The sequence below is a fragment of the Oreochromis aureus genome, linkage group 3, assembly GCF_013358895.1.
Source record: "Oreochromis aureus strain Israel breed Guangdong linkage group 3, ZZ_aureus, whole genome shotgun sequence".
Classification (NCBI taxonomy): domain Eukaryota; kingdom Metazoa; phylum Chordata; class Actinopteri; order Cichliformes; family Cichlidae; genus Oreochromis; species Oreochromis aureus.
In genome coordinates this window covers 20,761,614-20,783,374 of record NC_052944.1, presented here as the reverse complement: position 1 = coordinate 20,783,374, position 21,761 = coordinate 20,761,614, and the positions used below count along the sequence as shown (strand labels likewise).

The window sequence follows — 21,761 nt, the reverse complement described above, 5'->3', positions numbered from 1 at the left end:
ACAGGAGGAATCACCTCTCGTAAAACGTGCCCTCGGCAGGCTGTAAACATAATACCACACGCTCACAAACACACACACTGCTGCTTCCCGTTCTGCAGAAGAAGAATCTGATCTCCTTTTTCCCACATGCCACCAAAACAGGGAGCCTACCCCCATCCACAGCGCTTCAGAAAAGAACATGTTGTCAGTTTAACTGCAGCAAAGCCGCAGACTATGCGCAGCCCCTGCTGCAGAGCGAGCCACTGGCTTAAGTTGTCTGTTAGTGTCGGTGTAAGTGTGTGTGTTTGGGGAGTTTTGGGATCAAACCCTCATGTCGACAGGGGCTGCACCGCGGAGACGACTGCTGACAGGTGCTTCCTGCAGCAACGCAGCAGGTGCTTCACACACATGCACGCACACACACACCAAGACATGATGTGCATGTGTTGACTTGCACTTTTCTTCCTCTGACACACACACATAATTTGTGTGTTACGCACTGTTAACTTTTACAGCCGCCGTGCCCTTCTCGTTTTGGTTCGTTTGGTGTTTCAGGGTGCAGAAACTCCTTTTCTTGTTTTTAGCTGCCAAAATGAAAACGTGAGATTGGATTGTTTTTGCTACAATTTGTTGTTGTTTGCAAGCTGGAAACACAAACCTGACATGAGTTATTTATCACTTTCACTGGATTTTGAAAAACAAAGAACACCAAGAAATTACTTGCAGTATGTTTGCGTCCACCTGATAATCACTCTTTTTGCTTTTAGCTATACTTTGGTCTCCACCAACTCCTGAGGACAATATCTGTTTCTAGCTACTAAATGACCCACTGTGTTTGCAGGTAGTTTTCCTGTCTGCTGTTTTGCTGGTAGTGTACAGCTGTGTTTTGGATTTTTTTAAACCGAAAACAGCTGCCTGCTGTTGAAAGCGTGCTAATTAGAGCAGTGAGAGTGAACCAAAACAGTATATTGAACGCCTTAAAAACAAAACAGTGAGCTGAAAGATGCTAAAAAGATGGTCCATTCATTATAATCTCTTTAGGGTTTATATGTGAAACACTTTACATAGTACACACAGTACACATATCCACACATATTGTGTAATTAACATTTATATGTATCGTTTGAGAGCTTCTTTATCACCAGCTAGCATCAAAGTATTAGTCAAAGACACTTAGATGAATGGTCTGATAAAATCAACACACATTATGAAATGACTGCAGTTGTTTTTTTGAAAAACGTAAACTATAGGCCAGTAAAAATGCCAAAGATGATTACATTAAATTTTATTAAAATTTTCTCTTTTTGTATTTCTGACAGTTTTGGCTGTTTTAATGTAATATTTATAGTGTTGTTGTCATTCCCATTAACTGAGTTTAAGGTGTTGAAGAATATGTGTGATGAATATAGATCCGTCAAAATGAGATATTTAAGTTCTTGACAAGTGCAGAATCGTGAATGTGCACTTAAATTTGAGTGATTTCTTACAAAGGTCACCCTAAGTGGTTAAAAAAAGTCTGTATTTGAATAAGTATAAAACTAAGTCTTTTTCTGGTAAATGATTAAAGACAGTGTACAGAAAACATGCTGCATGTTGGGTTACTGTATAAAGACATCTGAGCAGCTTGTTTGGAAGCATAATTAGCATGGTAAGCTGCCAGCTGGATGCACGGATCTTTGGACCTCATAAGAGTAGGAAAAGAAGCCCCAAAACAGTCTCACACACTCTTCGGTGTACTGTATGTTCAGTCCCGCTGCGAGGTCATCAGTCAACGAGTCTATTTTTCTCTCTTTATTTTCAATCATAGCCTTCACCACAGCTGCACAGCCAATCACTGACACAGGTCCCACCAAAACAACATGGCTGCTCAACAAATAGGAACTCTTCCATCTGTCTTCATAACCTCCAACAACCCCCCATTTCCCCTGGGCTATGACGCGATATGTCCCAAATGGAAACAGGAGTCATGACGACAGGTTGGACCGATGTTTTTTAGATCCGTATCTGGGCTCCTTATGGTGTATCTGAGGATTCCTAGAAAATGAGGTTAAGTTAGTTTGGTCTTTGTGTCAGCTGTCCAGTGAGGGAACAGATTGTAGATAAAGTCTCTTTTCATCAAATATTGTACAGTTTGAATTAAAGGTGTGAGCGCAGTGAGGTTTTTCGTCTCCCACTACTGAAATGCATGCGAAAAGAAAGAAAGAAACTCAAAAAGAAAATTAAAGGAATAAATGTTTTTTTTTTTACATTTTTAGAATTTAAATGTACTATATGTATATACATAATAAAGTGTTCTTATTTAAATGTTTTAACTTAAAAATCAATGAGTTTTCATTGTCTAAATTGAATTAGCCTAAATGAAAAATTTCAGTTTTTAATTTTTTAATTTCATTATTTTAGACAGGCAAGAGTAAAGATACTTTTCAAATTTAAAAATGGAATTTAATAATATAATAATATCTTGTCTGTGCTAACCCGGCTGCCCAATGCACCCGTGGTGTCACAGCTTTGTTTTTCTTACATGAAGGTATAAAAACACAATCTGACCAAATGAACTGTGCAACACATTATGGAGACTATTTTAACCGATGTCCATATCAGACAGAAATAACAAAAATAAATACACTGAAATTATACTTTTACGTGGGATATACATATTCTGCAAATATTTCAAGTTGATTAAAGGGGAACAAATGTAAGTAGTTCAACAAAATAAATAAATGACGTATTAATTAATCTGTTAATTTTTGAAAGTTTTGGGTTTAAACTGTAAAACTACAGCATCGGTGTATTATTAAATATTAGTTATTTATAATAAATGCAAATTTGCAATTTCCAGCATGGTGTTTTCTTTTACACAACAGACACATTCTGTTGTAATTATCCTGCAACGGCAGTGTGAGCTACATGACTTTCAACTTTGTTTGGTTATTTTAATTTAGTGAAATTGCTTCAGAGATTACTTTTCAGTATATGCTTTTCCCAAATTTACACATGAATTAAAAATAAAGTCTAACATGCTATAATGGGCAATTTACAATACACTATTTACTAGTAAAAAAAAATCAATCACATTTTTGCACATTAACTAAACCAGTTGTCATTGTGTTAATTACTATTGTCAATATTTTTATGATGTCATTTATTGTAATATTTTCCCTTTAGGTAGAACAATTCAATAAATAAATATGATTTATAATCTATAATATAGATTTTCTTTTTAAGTTTTCAAGACAAAATGCTGATTGACATTTTTCAAAGTTCAGTCAGACTTTAATTTTCAGAAGTTTCCTTCGTAGAAATATTAAAATAATGATACTTACATTTTACATTTCACCAGTTTAGTCTCACAGATTCATCATCACTGAGTGTTACCACTTTATGTTGCTGCAAAACTCAGTATGCAATAATTAATCTCTTAAAAATGTACATAAACCTAAAGGTGGGTATGTGTTTCGGTGTTGAAGGGTTTCTTTGAGCTTTCTTCTCACCTGAATATCAAGTCCACTGACAAAAAAATGGAATAATGTACATTTTACTCCTTGTAGTTCTTCTGTTTTTTGAGACTTAGAATTTGAGTCTTTAAATCTTCTCACTGTTAAAGTTTTCATGAAGGATTTTGAGTAGAACACACTGGATTGGGTGAAGAAGAAGAGGGTAGTGTCGCCTCAGTGGATTTAACTTTGAACATGTGCGGCACTGCTGTGCTTTCAGTCTTGTGTGTGTTTGCTGCATGAGGCTCGGCATCTTTCTCAGTCAGCAGGTGAGGGGGAACATAACCAGACTGGGGTTTTGGGTGCTCCCTGTAGTGCTGGTGGTTGTTTGCCTGTTTTGGTGGACAGCGGCCCCTCTTGTCCTGCCCCCGGAAGGCCCTGAGTTTGGGGCTCCAGTGTTCCTGCCACTGGAGGGCTAGAGTGGAGCGATCTGCCACCAGGCGCTTCTCCTCTGGCACCCAGGGCTGCTCTCCTTCATCTGCTCCGATCAGGAGGACTGTCCGACCCACCTGGAGGGCGGGGCAGCCGCAGCCAAGGTCGCGGTCAGGGACCCAAAGGGACTGAGAGCCCCTGCGAATGCGGGAGTGGGACCCAGTGCGGAAGACGACTTGCACCAAGATGGAAAACTGCCACCAGGGACCTGAGCGCTCCCTACCTTTCACCTGCACCTTCAGCACTAACAAACACAGGCACAACATAGTAAAAAAATATTATTTTGATAGATTCTTTTGGTCCACACTTTAAATATTTGTTACAATTTAGATTTGATTCATTTGAAGAAATAATTAAAAGACTGGTTATACTTTTTTATTATATTCTGTACATACGTACACTGTGGATGCTCATATCAAATATGGATAGCAGGAACAACTATAATTGTTAAATTATATTTAATAATATAATACAAATGGTAATGGTTTAAACAGAAAAAAGGCCACTAACCATAGTTCTTTCGACAATAGGTCTCCAAGTTCATCCTGACTTTAACTTGAGAAGGCTGGCAGTATGAAACGCACTCCTCCGCTACATGAGAGACAAGCAGAGGGGGGGAGAGGGAGAGAGAATCGTCAAATGAGGGTGGATATCATTTCATAGGAAGCATATCAGCACATGTCTTTTCCCCTAATTACAATATGGCTGCTTCTATTTGTCATCACAGTATCCTTTGACTAACAGATGATCCCAACTGCAGCAGGTGGGACATTCCTCGAGCCGCCGCTAGGAGGGAGTGGTTAGCCACTCCGTGGAGAGTGTGAGCAGCGGCTCCCAGAGCAGTTTCAATTCAAGGACCGATCTGTTAAAAAATATATGGCATGCCTTCAGAGGAGATCTGATATATGATCACACAAAAAAGCCATAAATCTAAATGCTGCGGTGACATCAGCAGGGGAGAGAGGATAGAAAAGGGAAAAACTTTATTGTTATTACTCAATCAAATATTGTTGTCAGTTACACAATTTCCAGCATGAGGCATTCGGATATCATACGTTATTATGGCAGGTTACAGCAGGCAGAAAATTTTACAGTAGAAAAATTAGATATTGGTTTAATATATTTAAGTACTAGAAGTTTAGTTAATAGATTAGTTTAAAGGTTTAAAGTTATAAAAAGTTATAAAGTTACTTTCTGTATAAAACTGTCTTTCAGGATACAATGTTCCAGACTTGCCTTCTTCTCCATTTTTGTCTATGAAAGGATTGTCTGCTTAAAATATTATTCAAGGAGCTTCATCACCTTGATGCAAAGCATTTCTCCAGGACTGCCATAAATCAGACCTACCTATGCTGTACTGAGGTTGGTACACTGGAGTTGGAGCAACTTCCGGAATTCCTGCAAGCATAAACACAGTTTTAGACAAAACAGACACACAGAGAAACTTCAGGATACCTACCAGAGCTGTCAGTCTGTTTCACTTCTGTGCATTATATGTGTGTGTTTGAATGACCCTCGCTGCGTGAGGCATGCCCATGCAGAAGATAAGCAAATGTCAAAATGAATGTGTGTGTGGTCCTTTTATGGTCTACAAACCCATCCCGTGGTGCTCTCTCTAACACACAGACAGATGCAAACTTTACTTTTTGGAATTTAATAGGGTCAGACCGTCACTTCTTGTATGGTTTTGTCTCAAACATTAAACAGAGTGAAGTGTGTGTCAGTGGTGTGGATTAACATCCTGGTTGGCGACGCGTGCATAACCCAGGCTCTTGTAAAAGTTTGTGTGTGACAGTGCCGCCATATAAGCTCACGCATCGTCCTCTGTCCAGGTCTGGTCTTCTATGACACAACTGGGCCACTGACACCCAACACCCCCTTCCAGCTGACGGTCCCTCATGTTTAAAAGTCAAGAAGGTGCTGTTGGTTTCTGTAAGTGTACTTATAGTACATGTCAAGGGTTCCAGTGAGGCAAATGGGGCTACCTGCATGAGCAGGGCTAGTGACAATATGATATCCATGTATGCGACTGACAGACATAGGGATATCTTTTTGTATGTAAGCATGAACATGTAAAAACTACCAAGCCCGATCTCCTAAAATTTCATGAAAAAGGAAGAACCTTTTAACTCTTTCCCCATTGGACACCTAATAGGAGCAATCCTTGTTTCCCTTTTCTGAACTGAGCAATTTCTGTCATGTCAGGCCTGCTGCCAGAACAAAATGACTGGGTCTCTATCAGAAATTAGTGACTAGCTGACTAGTGATATGCTATTCTATATACACTACCAGTTAAAAGGTTGGACACGCCTTTTCATTTAATGTTTTTTCTTTATTTTCATTACTATTTATAGTGTACATGCTCACTGCAGGCATCAAAACTATGAATGAACACATATGGAATTATTACTAAAAGTGTGAAGTAACTCAAAGCATCTTTTATATTTTAGATTGTTCAAAATAGCCACCCTTTGCTTTGATTGCTGCTTTGTACGCTCCTGGCATTCTTTTAATGAGCTTCATGAGGTAGTCGTCTGAAATGGATTTCCAACAGTCTTGAAGGAGTTCCCAACACTTGTTGGCCCTTTTGCCTTCACTCTGAGGTCCATCTCATGCCAAACCATTTCGGCTAGGTTTAGGTCTGGTGTCTGTGGAGGCCAGACCACCTGGTGCAGCACTCCATCACTCTCCTTTTTGGTCAAATAGCCCTTACACAGCCTGGAGGTGTGTTTGGGGTCATTGTCCTGTTGAAAAATAAGTGGTGGTCCAACTAAACGTAAACCGGATAGGATGGCATGTCGCTGCAGGATGCTGTGGTAGACATGCTGGTTCAGTGTGCCTTCAATTTTCAATAAATCCCCAACGGTGTCACCAGCAAAGCACCCCCACACCATCACACCTCCTCCTTCAAGCTTCAGGGTGGGAACCATGCATGTAGAGACCATCCGTTCACCTTTTCTGTATCACACAAAGACAAGGCACGTGGGACCAAAGATCTCGAATTTGGACTCATCAGACCAAAGCACAGATTTCCACTTGTCTAATGTCATTCCTTGAGTTTCTTGTCCCAAAGAAATCCTTTCTACTTGTTGCTTTTCCTTAGTAGTGGTTTCTTAGCAGGTGTCTTTGGTTTCTTAGCAGCTGTTTGACCATAAAGGCCTGATTCGCGCCTTCTCCTCTGAACAGTTAATGTAGAGATTGTGTCTCCCACTGGAACTGGCCTTCTTTTCCTGGGGCGGTCCTCATGTGAGCCAGTTTCATCGTAGCACTTGATGATTTTTGTGACTGCACTTGGGGACACATTCAAAGTTTTAGGAATTTTCCAGACTGACTGACCTTCAGTTCTTAAAGTAATGATGGACTGTCATTTCTTCTTACTTTGATTGGTTCTTGCCATAATATTCCATAATCTGACAGTTGTCAAATAAGGCTGTCAGCTGTGTAATAAGGCAAGAAATTCCACCAATGAACCCTGACAAGGCACACCTGTGAAGTGAAAACCATTTCAGGTGACTACATCATGAAGCTCACTGAGAGAAGGCCAACAGTTTGCAGCGCTGTCAACAAAGCAAAGGGTGGCTACTTTCACAGATTTAAAATATAAAACATATTTAGAGTTATTTATCAATCTTTTCTTTGCTACATAATTCCATATATTTTGATTCATATATTTGATGTCTTCAGTATGTATCTACAATGCAGAATGTAGTAAAAATAAAAATAAAATATAAGTAAAAATAAAATAAATAAAATAAAATAAAAGTAAAAATAATACCCAAAAAAAGCAGCTGGAAACAATTCTTGATGGAGTTATTCTTTCTAGCAAGAGAAAGTCTAGCACAATTGTCCAGGCGACTATGAAGAAATACCTCAAACCAGCAGTTAGGTAACATCTGTGATTGATTAAAACTGAAAAGCAAGGTTATTGGTCTCGGTGGAGAATGTGTGGGTGCGTGGGCTTCTAGTTTTTAATATGTTTCTAAATTTACAAGGCAAGTCAAATGTCTGAATCGTCACATATCATAATATTCCAAATAGTGCAGAAACACAAGATGCTGTACGTACATTCATAATTAATCTATATAGGAACTATACAGAATAAATTTTGCAAAAGGAAAAAAAAAAAAGATCTAACTCAAGAAATATCAGGTGAAAGTAAAAACAAAACAAAACAAAACATGACACTAGGAGAAGACTTTTCATTGACTGATATTTCATGTTAATGGGATTCAACTATTTTCTTTTCATTGGCATTCATTGAAACTCTATTAACAAAAACAGAAGCCACTATCAGAGCGACATGCTGCTAAGAGGATTCTGAAGTGAAATCAGCAAAGATGTTGGTAGAAATGTAACTTTCAGAGGAAAAAAAGTTAAATTCTGCAAAGTTATCAAACTTTTAGACATGTTTTGTTAATCAGATTTAACTGGTGAATGTACAGATGTCATTTTTATCTCCCAGTGGCCACTGAGTTATTTTAGATAATACTTCAAAATAACAGTTCCAGTAACCTTTCACGATGGCCCTCGCAGGATTAAACCCGAGGTCATGGATGACTTTGGCTGAGGTGACAGCACATCAACTTAAATATGTGAAATAACTGTTTGCTATTTTGTAACAAATCATAAAACTTAATCATCTTTCATTTCATAAATTTGCAGTTAAAGCTTTAGCAAAGGTTAGTTGGGGCTATCTCATCAGCTAGCTTGGACTCCGTATTGCTTTATCTTTAGTTGCCTGAGTTTGACCAAAATATGCAGCCCTGTCAGACAATTCTGCTGACATCCTGGTCTATTCAGAGCATGGATAAAATGGTTTAAAGGTAGCTAACATTGATTTTAGCCTGACTGCTGAACACATTTAGGGCTGTCTGATGAGGTGTAGGCGAGATGTAGAAGGTGGTGGGAGCAGAGAGGTGCTATACATAGACTGAGATGGTCTGGGAGTAAAAACAAACAAGGTTCTCTTTCACTCACTCCTTTCACTAGGAGAGTTATGAGTCTGGGCCCTTCGATGGGGGCGGTTTGAGGCGTGCAACAGGTGCGAAGCTCCCTGCTGCTGGCTCCCTATGTCACCTGATTGGGACTAACACAGCGTCAGAGCCTGTGTAGTTGTCGGCACTCGTGCGATTAGCCCGGGATGTGTGCGTGGATTAGCGCTCATGGCTGATGTTTGTTGCTGGCCAGGCGCAGAGATGTGAGTGGCAACAATCCTCTTGATCTGACGCTGATACCAGATCAGCGGGAGATGAGGTTTCCCTGTAGCGCTCAGCTCATGTTATCGCTGCTGTGGAAACCATCTCCAGGGATGATGAAAAGGAGACACGCCGGGGAGATTGGGCCAAATTAAACTGAAGCGCAGCGGCCCTATTTATGTTGAGCTACAATTTGATAAAGGCTTACACAGCTTGATAGAATCGCTTAATCCATTTAGGCCACGAACAAATGAGGCTGAAGGAGAAATTAAAGCAGTCACTTTGTCATGACTGACATCAAACTATTAAAAGCCAAAGGGTGTCGAGTGCAGAGAGAACATTTTTAATTACAGTAAGACTAAGTGCTGTTATGAAATCAATCCTTATAAAAACAAACAAAAGAGGTTGTCATAACTTTCAGATTTGAGGCCTCTATTCATAGTTTTCAAATCCGTGGAGTCCTGGAAGGCTCCCACGTGTGTGCAAAACTCAATAGGTAAAAAACTTCAGTGCTTAACACCAGTTCATTTTCTTCATGTTGCAAACCAGAAATGTTTCTACATTAACATTAATTTTGAGTAAAATGCAAATAAAATATATCAAATTTAAGGTTTATTTATTCAAATACTTAATCTTTAAGTGCTTGTTGTAAACTGAAGCTATACCATTTGACCAGGTTCCATCAAATGTAACATTTTACATTCTACTTATGTAACAAAATTACATGGGAACTTGGACTTGCAGGCTGAAGTGAGACACTGCAAAATGTGATCTGTGTCTGATGGGTGTTATGGCAGTTTCACCAATTTCCACAAACACACGAAAAACCTTGAAACAGAGCGAGAAGGAGAGAAATCCCTCAGACAGACCCAGAACCCCTGGGACAAAAGACAGAGCCCACTGGCAGAGTCCTCCCAGAGAGGAAATGAATATCCAGATGTGGTGGAAGTGATGTTTCAGTCATTAGTTAATGTTAAAAGTGTTATTGGTCATCACAGTTGTGTCTTTAACAGGCTGATTACCTATAGACTACATTCAGACATTCAAATAATAAATTCAGCCCAATATTAAATGTTAAATGAATGTTAAATGTTTGCTTTATTACATCTGTGTCCTTCAAGCATGAATTATGAAAACGTCTGATTATAATAACCCTTTTGTGTAAACTCTCAAGTCCAGATGAGAACAATCAATAACTAGTTAAGAGGAATTAGTAAACTAAGCCACCAAAACAAAACAAAAACAGAAAAACATTGTTTTTGTAACTGGAGTAAACTTACGGAATAATGCCAGTGATTCTTTGTTGTTATGTGTCTTATGTTCTTTTTTTATATTGCTTGTTTTGGTATGATCAGACTGAAATGCAATGAATGAATTGAACCAAAATGGTTTCCAGAGAAATGCGTTTACATTCCAGGTCTCAAGTGAGCCCAGTTTCAAAATGTTTACATTGTATCAACTAATTAAAACACATTTTGTGGTCTTGAAAATGTATTCAGACTACTGATGATGCACTGATGATGCATTCACCTCATAAATTATGCCACAGAGCCTACATAAGCTGCCTTTATAAATTAAACGTTTTGGCATATGCAGTGCTGTATTGGATAAATATCAAATTTTGCATACAACCACACTGAGCTACTGGCTAACATTAACTAGCTACTTAATATCAATCTACATGTTGCTAGTTGTAACTGAGAGCTATTCGGGTTAGGTTAGCATAAATCCATGCCAAAAACCCATTTCCAATTTCATTTTTAATATTGCAATATTAACAATCTGAGTTGCTGTAGATGAGGACAAACTGGTGTGATCTGCGCTTGTGTTAGCATTTCCTTGGGTTAGGAAAAGTGTTAGCATGCAGTGACAGCCTTTATGCTTTGCTAGCAGTTGTAAACAGACTGTGTGGCTCATTTGTGCACTCTTTAGTAGCACTAAGCCTTGTGGAACCAATAACTGACAGAAAGTGGAAGAAGGTCTTGTTTTGCCTTCAAAGTGAAAACTCTTTCTGACGACACTGCTAAAGTTAGCAGATTTAAAATGGACATCAGCGTGGCCGGTAAACTCACGTATGCAGGGCTGCAGAGGAGATTTCCCCTGTTCATATCCTGGGGCACAGCGGTTACACCTGAGGCCGGTTACACCTCGTCGACACAGGCACTGACCAGACGTCTGGTTACACCAGCGACCCACTGCCCCCACGGGATGGCACTGACACGCTGAGAAAGAAAAACGAACAGATTAGAAGCTGAATAAGCACATTTTTTGGTAGGTACTCACATGAACTGTAAATCCAACACTGACATATTATCACCTTACAGTTCAGGCTTATTAGGCTGTATTTTAAAGATCCGTACTGTTTTTGCCTCAGTTTTGTTGTCTACCAAGCAGGTTGTAAACCAAAATAACAAGCTAAAAGATGCTAAAATGGTGAGCAGAGCCAGTTGGAACTATCAGTATTTTGGATAGGTTTAAGATATGTTAAAAATAACATGACTTCAGTGACAGGACCAGGTTTAATCCTGAATGACAAGCATGTGTCCTCAGGTGTGTCACTGAGCATGACAGAAGGCCTATACTAACACCAGGTGGGCGTCTGTTTCCTGATGGGTAAACAAAGACAAATTCCTCAGTGGAGATATTAACAAAACTCCACAGCATTGCAGGGAATCATTATCATTCTGGTGTTTCTTTTTTTTTTAGTAAAGATGCGCCTTCTTAAGTAGATATTAGCAGTATTGCCTGTTACACGGTATAATGATTACTGCCTGGATTTGCCATAGTTTACATTGCAAAGCTTTTTATTTACCAGTGCTTTCAAAGGATAAGGGCCAATGAGAGAAGACAGATGGGGAGAGGAAGCCTCTCCTCAGCAGCTCTGTTCACACTCGAACAATGTTTATACAAATCCTTACAATAAGTCCAAACAACCTGCCTGGAGAAAATGAGTAATTGTCTCACCGCTGGCCTCTGAATGGTTACTAAGTGAAATGTAGCAGCAATAAATCAGGACTAAAAGCGTATAAATTTGCAGGATACTCTTGTTTCATGCATTAAAAGTGATAAAATATTGAGCGTGTTTAATATTTTTTATTATCCCTGAATGTGTGTGAAACTCACAAGGCCTGTTAATTCTAGATATAAGCAAAGTATTAGAGCAGAGGACGAGCTTGCACACAGCTAAGCTAGGGTGTCACAGTCACTTAGGACATGACACCGGTCAAAGGTCAGGGGGGGTCATTGCAGATGCCACAGGTGGTAATAATGTGGATGCATGAGGCAGCTCGGTGTGGTTTGTGTGTGTTTTTGTATATCGCTAACAGGAATAGCTGTCCTCTGTCACAATGTAACCACCCCATTAACACTTTTGTACACTTGTACAGAGGCAGAGCGGGCAACGTAAGCTCAAATAGCAACACACATTCTGACAGCCGGGCATAAACACGATCACACTCTGATTTACTTTTCATCTTTCAGGGAATGCACAGTCAGTCAAAGGTATGGGTCACGCACTCGCTCTACCCTCCGTCTTGTGTCCCCCACCACATATACAGTAAACACACACACATCCAGTCACTGACGTTGGCAGGCTTTGCGGTGGCTGAGTGGCTTTTTGTGGTTGCGGGTGTATCCATTCTGGCAGTACTGGCAGTGGCGTCCGGCCGTGTGGTGGCGACACTTCTGGCACACGCCTCCACTGCGCCGGCCCGACTGCTGAAACACCTCCATGCTGAAGCGGCATTTGTTGGAGTGGCCGTTACACTCACAGGCTGGACATAGGCAAAGCAAAATAAATACTGATGAACACCAACGAAGAAAAGAGTTTCAGGGCTGGAGAAAGTATTATCAATGGTTATTCAAATCCAACAGTTTGGCTTTAATATGGTATCCAGAAAGTACCAAATAAGGGAAATTTCGGATTAAGCCAGATTTATGACTTTCAGTTTGATTGCAAATATGCTGACACCAAGCTCTCTTACACTTAGATCTCTTCCACAGCGCGTCTTTTGTTCTATTTTTATAGCGAGAATAACTTTCACATCAACTGTATGGGGGGGCGATCTTTTAAAACGCCCTCATTTCATTTCATGTTTGAAGTCATGTATAATTAACGGTGTGTTGCCTTGAGTAACAGTCACTGAACTGGACCTCTGCAACATATTTGTAGGCTGCTGAGTATCGGTCAGGATCTGATGTGCAAAAGTTTTCATGTTAATGCTGAAAACAGATGTCTGGCTTGTGCTGTTTGAGCGACATTAAGTTGCTGGATGAGTTATAGCCTTTATAAACCTGTACTTGAAATTGGGATTCAATCATGCTGTCTTTACTATATGCACAGTTTTTGACAGTTGCAATATTTTTTCTACTGATTTGATTGATTTCTTTCATAAGACCAAAGGTGGGAGTGCTTATGTTAGCATTTTCAAAGGCAGTATGATGCAGGACTCACCAACACAGGGGTTTGGGTTAGTGGGCGTAGCTCGATGCCATGGTCTGTCAAAGTAGAAGTCCTCACACACATCACAGTCTGGCCCCGCTGTGTGATGCTTGCACACACACACTGCACGACCCGTGTCGTCGCGGCGACACCTGGAAGCGTGTCCGTTACATTTACACCTGCCCCCGACCTGCAGGTCCGAGAGGGCAAAAGGAGCTCGGCCGGGGGGCTTAAAAGCAGAAGGTTGGGCCGCCTGCAGATTCCTCGGCCTTGTATTGTGATTGTTGTTCCTCCTTTTCCTCAGCTCCTGCCCTTTGTTGCTTCTGCTCCGCCCCTCAACTGTCCAATTGCAATCTCCATTGGGGCAAGGCAGCCAATGATTGTTTTCCTTCTTGCCGCCACGCCCTCTGCCTTTCCCGCCCTTTTTAGGAGAAGTGAGAGTGTCCATGCTGAAACTGTCCCCCCCTTCCTTGCTGGTCACGTTGTGCCCGTCTTCATCTTGACCTGAGCTTTTATAATGACCCTTCCTGACTTGCTTATCTATTCTAACCCCTTTGTTCCTCACCCTTGTCTCTGAGTTTTTTGTCTCCCTGTCAAAAAATGCCAGTGTATTTTCTGTGTTTAACTTGTCCACCTGATCTCCAGTCTGACCCTTGAAGTCCGTTCTCCATCTCACAACACCAGCCTCTCTGATGTCGTGTCCACCATCAAGCCGTCTTTCTTCTTCCGTCTTATCCATGTGGCCATTCTTAACCTCACTGGACACCTTATGGAAGACCACGCGAATGTCGGTGGCTGTCACCCAGTCCTGGAGAGTGGGGCTATAATCAAAATCAGGAGAAGATGGCCGTCCATCCAGAGTGGAGAAGGCCAACACCATGCCTCCTCGCTGCTTCTGTAGAGGGCGTGGGTCTGAGCAGAGGGGCTCCGTTTCTTGATGTCTCGTTTGGGCCACTGTTTGTGAAGGTAGCTTGAAGTTCCTGAGGCAGTCGCCGGAGTAGTGCTGCATTGGCCTCCAGGTGCGCCCGAAGTCCATCGACTTGAGGATGGAAATGGAGATGGGGTCCAATGGCTCTCTTTGGTGACAGAACTGAAAACTTATGTATGTGATCTCAAAGCGGCGGCCCAGCGGTAGGGTAAGGACCCAGTCTCCTGTGTCAGTACCTGCATCGGCCATCCAACATGTGAGGTTGTGGGGATTATTGAGGTCGGTTAAGGTGGTGATGTGGCTGTCATAATCATTTCCTTGTAAAGAGTGGTTCACGTTGACTGGGACCCCGTAGGCAGCATTGATAAACTCTGACAGGCAGTGTCGCGGACGGCCATCTGTGTGGTAGCAGGGGTCATTAGGTGAATTCCAGCTCAACGGCGGTTGGGGAAGGGAATAGGAGATGAGGGAAAGACAGAGGAAGAGGAGTAGAAGGAAAACAGGACAAAAAGAGGTGGAGGGAGGAGGGGAAAAGGGTTGGAACATCATGTCATCCAGCCTGTGAGAGGGGAAAAAAATCATTTTTTAAAGTGGAAAACCACAGGAGTGTGATCAGAAAAGAACAAAAGACTAACTGATTGATTTATATGATACGCATTTGAAGCCGAAGAAGGAAATCTAAGAAGGACCACCTGTCCCCTTATTGAAAACACACCATACCAACTGATTGCATCACTGCAAGTTCACCTTATTGGCTTTCGGTAGTTGCCAGTAAAGACCTCATCCTGTAAAAATGTAATCTCCCATCTTCCCAGTAGTGTCAGCCACCGGTTTGAACCCTTGAACTTGACAACTTATAAGAACTTATCCATCTTAAAACTCTCCTTAACCCCAAAACGAGTGGATGAGTGCGGGTGAAGAAGGGCGCGCACCCAACAGGTCTGTCTGAAATAACAAAAAACATACCCGACAGCTGGGGCTAAAACCTGAGCTGGACCACATCCATCATATTTATTGCTCCCTTTCCAAATATCTTTACCGTTGGTCATTGCTGCAGCCACCGCAGTGAGGGCCCCGACCATGAGCAGTGTAGTAGTGTCATGGTGTAGGAAAAAGGGCACGAAGAAACAGAGAGGGAGGAAGAGGAGTTGGAGATTAGCATTTGGGATGGTAGAAATGATTTATGGAATGAAATGTGTGTTCGATTTGAGCCCCTGCTCGGATACTTCCGTGGAAGAGACAAACCCTGACTTGTGTAGGTCTGCAGTGGAAACAAATCCGCTTCCCGTTTCGTATAATTGGTGATGAGTGTAATTTATTTTTCTGTCATGATTTGATACTAGAATTCGTCCGCTTTGGCATCCGGACAAAATGGACAATGCACCTACTTTCTCTGGGCCCAGTGATTTATCGTTTTTTCGCTGCTCACACAAAGCCCAGAAGCACATTTCCCAATGAGCACTACGTAAGTTTCTCCATTGCAGGGTGAGTTCAGCACCTTTCTCCTTTCGCTTTTGGGAAATGATTTCTTTTCTTCATTAAATGGCCTGTCATCTTCTCATTTATATCCGCCATCCTTCGGCGGTTTCAAACAACTTTTCCTCCACTCTCCCGTCTCCCTGCCCATCTATCACCTGCCCCCTTCATTCTGTTCTGGGAATATTCTTAACTGCTGTGAGATTGATGATGCCCTAACAAGCGTTTGACACTGACAGCAAAGTCAGCAGGGCTGCATAAACCAAACCCGTAGGAGAGGAACTGGGCTGAGAGCCTCTCCGGCCTCGTCATGCCGCTCAATTAGCCAACGACCGAAATATGAGGCCTCCCTTTTGGGACCACACAACTCTGAGGGGTCCTGCGTGCAGGTCACGGCGGTCTCTCGGCTGCCTGGGGACAAACCGCAAATGTCCAAAAGCAACCAAATGCTAGAAAATAAATCGGCTAAACTTGATTGAGCACAAAAGGGGAATAACAGGCTGAGCAGGCGCCTGTGTTTTGTGGCGTTGCTACAGGAAACAAGTAACAAGTGCAGTGATTAGTGGTCTGACTGTGACCCTGGTCCCAGTGAGCCACATTCCTATGATCCAGAATGCCTCGGCTAGCCATTCCTGACGTGTCGAGACATGCCCCACAGGAATCTGAACACACTGATAAAAAGCAGGACGTATAAGTTGATCGGCTGATTAATTGGGTCTCTGGTTTCATGTGGTGTCGATATACCGGTTGTATAAGAAGGGGAGACAAGTCAAAGGGATGATGAGCGGAGTAAAAGGCTACCAGAGGATTCAGGGAAGTAGTGGTGAGATTACAGTCAAGAATTCACCGGATGGGCAGTTACAAGCGTGTAGGCGGGTGGTGGGGGTGAAGCGTACACATGGCTAAAAGAGAAAGGGGTAGGTTGTTTAACATTCCCGTGACATGCACTTGCTCTTGTCTTTGTCACATTACATGACTAATTAAACATTTGCCCATTACACCCACTCTGATAAATGGATGCTCATCTAAGTGAGGCCCTTGAGGTTTTTAATGCGCCCCTCTAGGCCAAATGCAGAGACTAGATCAACTGTCTGGCACGGCCAATGCAACCCAGCGGATATGGTTTCAACTACGGTTTTTCTCTACCGCTTTCAATAAATTCACACAGCCAGGATGCCAGGGGGGAAATGCTGAAGACGAGCGGGATTTCCTCTGAATGAATTAGCAACAGTTTCCCGTTAACTCCAAGAAGAGGCCTCGATCTCCGTTTCAGTTTTGTCTACTTTATCTTAGTTACAAACTTAATGCGCACAATAGCTGTTGATATAACAAATATGCATTCAGTTTGAGGACCCTGTGAGCAGAAGTTTTGAAATAACTTGGCAGCAATCTGCCTCTCAAAAAGCTTATACAGCCAAATAGTGGTATGATGAGATCAACAACATCTCCGGCGGGTGATCTTTAGAAGCAGCTATGCTTGGCTGGCAAGTGGCTGGAAAAATACTTGCTGACAACCTGGGGGCATGTTTACAGCATAGTCAAACAGGAGAGAGCAAGGAGAGCGGCGCTGGTGTTCGTGCTCTGCAGTCCTCGTTTATTTCCCGACGTAAATCTCACGTTCTTCATAACGCTGAAATGTGTCTGAACTTGAAAGCAGCAGAGATGTCGGGAGCAGAAACAAAAAAGTGGTTTAATGATTTGGTAGAGGCTGAAGCTGCAGGAGTTCATGCACATGCATATAAGTTTTTCACATCTGAATAAATGGATGGGAATATGTAAGTGAATAGGAAACTCAATAAGGTGTTTCGGTGCAGCTGAAAATGCTGTTTGCAAAAGCGTTTGCTTGCTAGACAGTTTTGCACTGAATCTTTCTGTAGATTTACGAGTCTGGTGGAGCTTTCAGAGAGAGAGAAGTGATCTTATGGGGTAATAACAGCAATACATCCATAGTTTTCCATATCCATGCATGTTCATTTTTCATGCTTGGCCTGTCTCTGTAAGTAATATACCATGCCTTTTGCTGTATTATGATTCTAACTGAAGAACGAAGATCATATCCTTCTGAAAACTTATCAGCCATAATTTAACTTTTCTTTTTTTGCGTGTTTAATTGTTCCGCAGCAAACTTGTCTTTTTTGTGTATGATTTAGCAGAAAGTGTGTGTGGTTCCTCTCTCTTGCTACCTGCTAACTCGCTTTGTCCCTTGCAGAGCTTTGCGCCTGTCTGCGTCTGGAGCTATTCTGCTGAGCAGATGAGCTGGATTTGGCCCGTCTCGCACATTTTAACATTCCTCGTCATGCGCAGCAGTCCCGGCCAACCGCAGCGAGGGAAAATATGCTAAATTCAAATAGTTCTGCAACCTCTGTGATGAGTTTCAATAGATTAAAATGTGGATTGCGCAAATAAACACACGGCTGTGTTGTTTAATAAGGTGGATTTGTATCGAGCTGATAGCATCTGGGAAGATTTCCCAGGGTTTTACGTTGCAGCTCTGCTCCAAGACACGGAGCCTTTAAATAAATATGATCAATTATATAAGCTCTGTCTTATAGCCAGCGCGTTTGAAGCTGAACCAAGCGGGCACCTGTTGGCGCATGTTACCAAACTGACACCTTTGTTAATTTGCAATTGTCCTCAGCCGTCAGAAATACAACCCTGGGCTCTGGGTGAGAAGAGAAAGGCTATGCATGCGCTCTGTATTCCCAAACTGCATTCCTGCCCGCACAGTTGAAGCCCATGTGTGTGTTATTCCACGCGGAGCAGATTCCAGGAGTTCTGTTTTAGGTGTAATAATCTAATTTTAGTGGGGTGGCCCGGGAGGTGGAAGCAACAGACAGCACAAAATGGATTATCGCTGCTCGTATCTTTAGCTAAAGGCCTCTGTCCTTCATGTTTGCACCTCCAACAAACAGCCAGTCCGGCGCACGTGTGCCGCATCCTCCTGGGCCATCTGTGCCCCCTCAGATCTGAAAGGTGTCTCTGCACCGACCTGCAAGATTTACTTGCTTCATTTTTGAATAAAAAAACACATGTTGCCCGCTTGATAATACAAGGGGAGTTTCCTGTCAATTTTCCCCTTTACTGCCTCATACAAGTTGGCAAGAGGCTTTCAGCGCAGCTCCAGCTTCACATGATCTTATTGAAAACCAGATGGAAATGAAATCATTGGGAATCCATGCTGCAGTCAGGCCAAAGACAACTTCGGGCATTGTGGGAAAAAACAAAATTCCTGTGCGTAATTGTGTACCAATTAAATCCACACAGTGTCATACAGCAAGTTAATAATGAGAAGCAGGCGCGAAATGAATCAAAATACACCGCCAGGTTTGCGCCTTTTATGAGCACTGGACGAAATTTAAAAAAAATGTTTTTAAAAAGAAAGAAAAAAGAAGAAAAGAAAAACAGCCGTGATTTGCGTCAGCTAATTAATCATTAATGTTATAGTTTCATTTAAAAAAACAACTTTTTGTTTACTAAATTTTAGCTTGTTTTAATTAACACTTCACAGCAATCCAGTAAACCCCAGTCCCTGAATTCTTAAAGAAAAGAAAGACAGAAAAAGCAGGCTGTCTATATTAAGACAAATGCGGTTATATTTTTATTAAACTGGATTTTTAGGAAAACCAACAAACTGTAAACGGACCTTAAAAGGCAAACAGCCCGCAGATACACGCTGAATGCCGGAGTTGACTTTAACCTGAGTACTTAGACTTTAATGATCCCTTTGCCACGGTTCATTAAACGTAAATGTTTATCATATTTAGTCTGATTACTTTGGCCAGAGCTGAGAGCGAAGCCCGGAGACTAATTGGCTCAATTCAGCAGAGCTAATTGCGCTTTTGTTGAGCGCAAATTAGCTGCAGCCAATTATGAGCTTTATTTACACAGCGAGGCTATCGCAACGTGATCAGAAAACTCTCACTCTGATGTTTAATGTTGATCATTATTCTCGCTTGTGTTTAACGTTTAGGATAAATAACAGCGCCGAATTCCCGGCCTGCTAATTGGATATCGTGTTATGAGCGTATATTGTGTTTTGATTTATTTATTTAATTTTTCTTTTACCTCAACATAAAGGGACATAATGGCAAAACCACGTGCTTACGATTATATTCAAAAGAAATATATAAATGAAAATATATATTTTTTAAATTGTAGTTCTGCGCAATGTTGCAGTAAAAAACAAACAAAAAATAAATACAGATTATTATTTTTTTAGAATTTTTTCTTATTAAAAATAAAATAAAATAAAAACAAACACAATAAGCAATTTACATTTCAGTAACACTCGAGGTAAAACAATTTATACTACATGAGGTCATTTTATTTTCAAGAAGCATTAAACGTGGGTTTTTTTCTAGTTCAGTCCTACAGCTTATTTGTAAGCGCGTTAAATATTCAGTAATTACATTTAAAAGAATGAATTTTTAAGGAGATTTATTCTCAAATATAACTCAGCAAAATGAAAATATAAGTGTATAAACGATAACTGAAGAGAGGAACGTAGCAATAACTCTCCCCCTGATGTAATTTATACGAGTTTTTCTTCCCCACAAATGCTTTTCTGCCTTTATTTAACCGTCTTTTAGCCCTCAGTTCCACCGACAGAAAATACAGTCTGCACTTGCAGTTCAGTCGCTGCTTTCTCCAGCGCCACAAAAGCGCAGATAAAACTTCACACCGCCTCAGCTACCGCAGACCTTGCGCCGATAAACGATCAAAACTCAGTCACAGGAGCTCACCATGTGCGTCGTCGCTGTGCTTCTCCTTCCTGCTCCCGCGGTGCCTCCTGATCATTAAGAGCAGCGCAGCAAGTGTCCGGACATCCAGCTCGGTGTGCAGAGGAGAGCTGAGCAGAAGGCAAACCTGCCGGGAGGGGGCAACGCACCGGGTAGGGGTGGGGGGACTGGGGGTGCAAATTAATGGGATAATCTGGGAGGTGTCTCTCCTAATAGCAACAAAACTGAGCCAAGAGCTCCCACCGAGGAGAGGAGTCACATCATGCTGTGCCAAACTGGCTCCAAGTGCCGAATGCGTAAAACCCCGATCCAAAGCTTTATTCTTTAAACACTTGTTTTACAGCTAAGTGTTCTGCTGGTATCAGCTTCAAATGTTTGGATAACATTTACTTTTCTTTTTTTGTGGGAAAGTCCAGTGTTGACGCCCCCCATTCTATGCTAACAACCTGTATTTTTCCAGTTAATCATTGATTATATAAATAGTTATGTAAAAGGTTTTCTGCACCAGTGCATGCTTTCAAGAAATATCTTATTAAAATAATCAAAAGTTGTTTTGAAACAGCACGAAAGAGCATTTGATGTAAGAATAGAAACAGAAAGTAGCCACACAAACCCCCTCTGTGTGCACAAGTGCATTAAGCAGGGCATTTGTCGTGTTGCTGTGTGATTTGTTTACTGCAGATGAACTCCATTTAGGTTTTCTTTTTTCTCACTGTGGGAATATTTTTAGTCAAACGTAGCTTTGATTTCTGGTTGCCTTCACTGGCTCAAAGAAACACCTTTTCTTCTTTGATCTTCTTTCAGGAGCAGAACCTTTTTTGGAGTCTGATTTTATTTATAGGGCCTGCAGAGAGAAGACGCACTTCTTTGTTCTGTTGTCAGGTGTGGAGTTTAGTTCTTTTCTGACAACAGCTCCATCGGTTGCAGGTGTTTTAGTGCTATACATTTGCACTGCTGTTTCAGTTGTGAGTTATGTGTTCGCATTTGTACTCTTTTATTTTGTTGTACAGTTACTGAGTGCATTGCAGACTACGATTTAATATCCAAAACATGAGATGAGTTTGCAAATGACACTTT

The 21,761-nt window shown here is 41.4% G+C and overlaps 1 protein-coding gene across 2 annotated transcripts; it reads right to left on the bottom strand.

Annotated features, from left to right (window-relative positions):
* Window positions 1-971: 971 nt before the first annotated feature.
* ntn5 (netrin 5) lies at window positions 972-20,786 on the bottom strand. 2 transcript variants are annotated; one of them, XR_004198708.2, is made up of 8 exons: window positions 20,688-20,786; window positions 13,554-15,028; window positions 12,685-12,873; window positions 11,173-11,322; window positions 5,253-5,303; window positions 4,416-4,496; window positions 3,471-4,149; window positions 972-2,013 (listed from the first exon to the last, which is right to left on the bottom strand). XR_004198708.2 is itself a non-coding variant. In XM_031727134.2 (7 exons), the coding sequence occupies exons 2-7, from the start codon at window positions 15,016-15,018 to the stop codon at window positions 3,587-3,589; spliced, it is 2,499 nt and encodes an 832-aa protein (XP_031582994.1). In that variant the 5' UTR covers window positions 15,019-15,028; window positions 20,688-20,786; the 3' UTR covers window positions 972-3,586. The 2 variants fall into 2 exon arrangements, 1 of the variants encoding a protein (XP_031582994.1); XM_031727134.2 differs by having other exon boundaries at window positions 972-4,149.
* Between the last annotated feature and the right edge of the window lie 975 nt (window positions 20,787-21,761).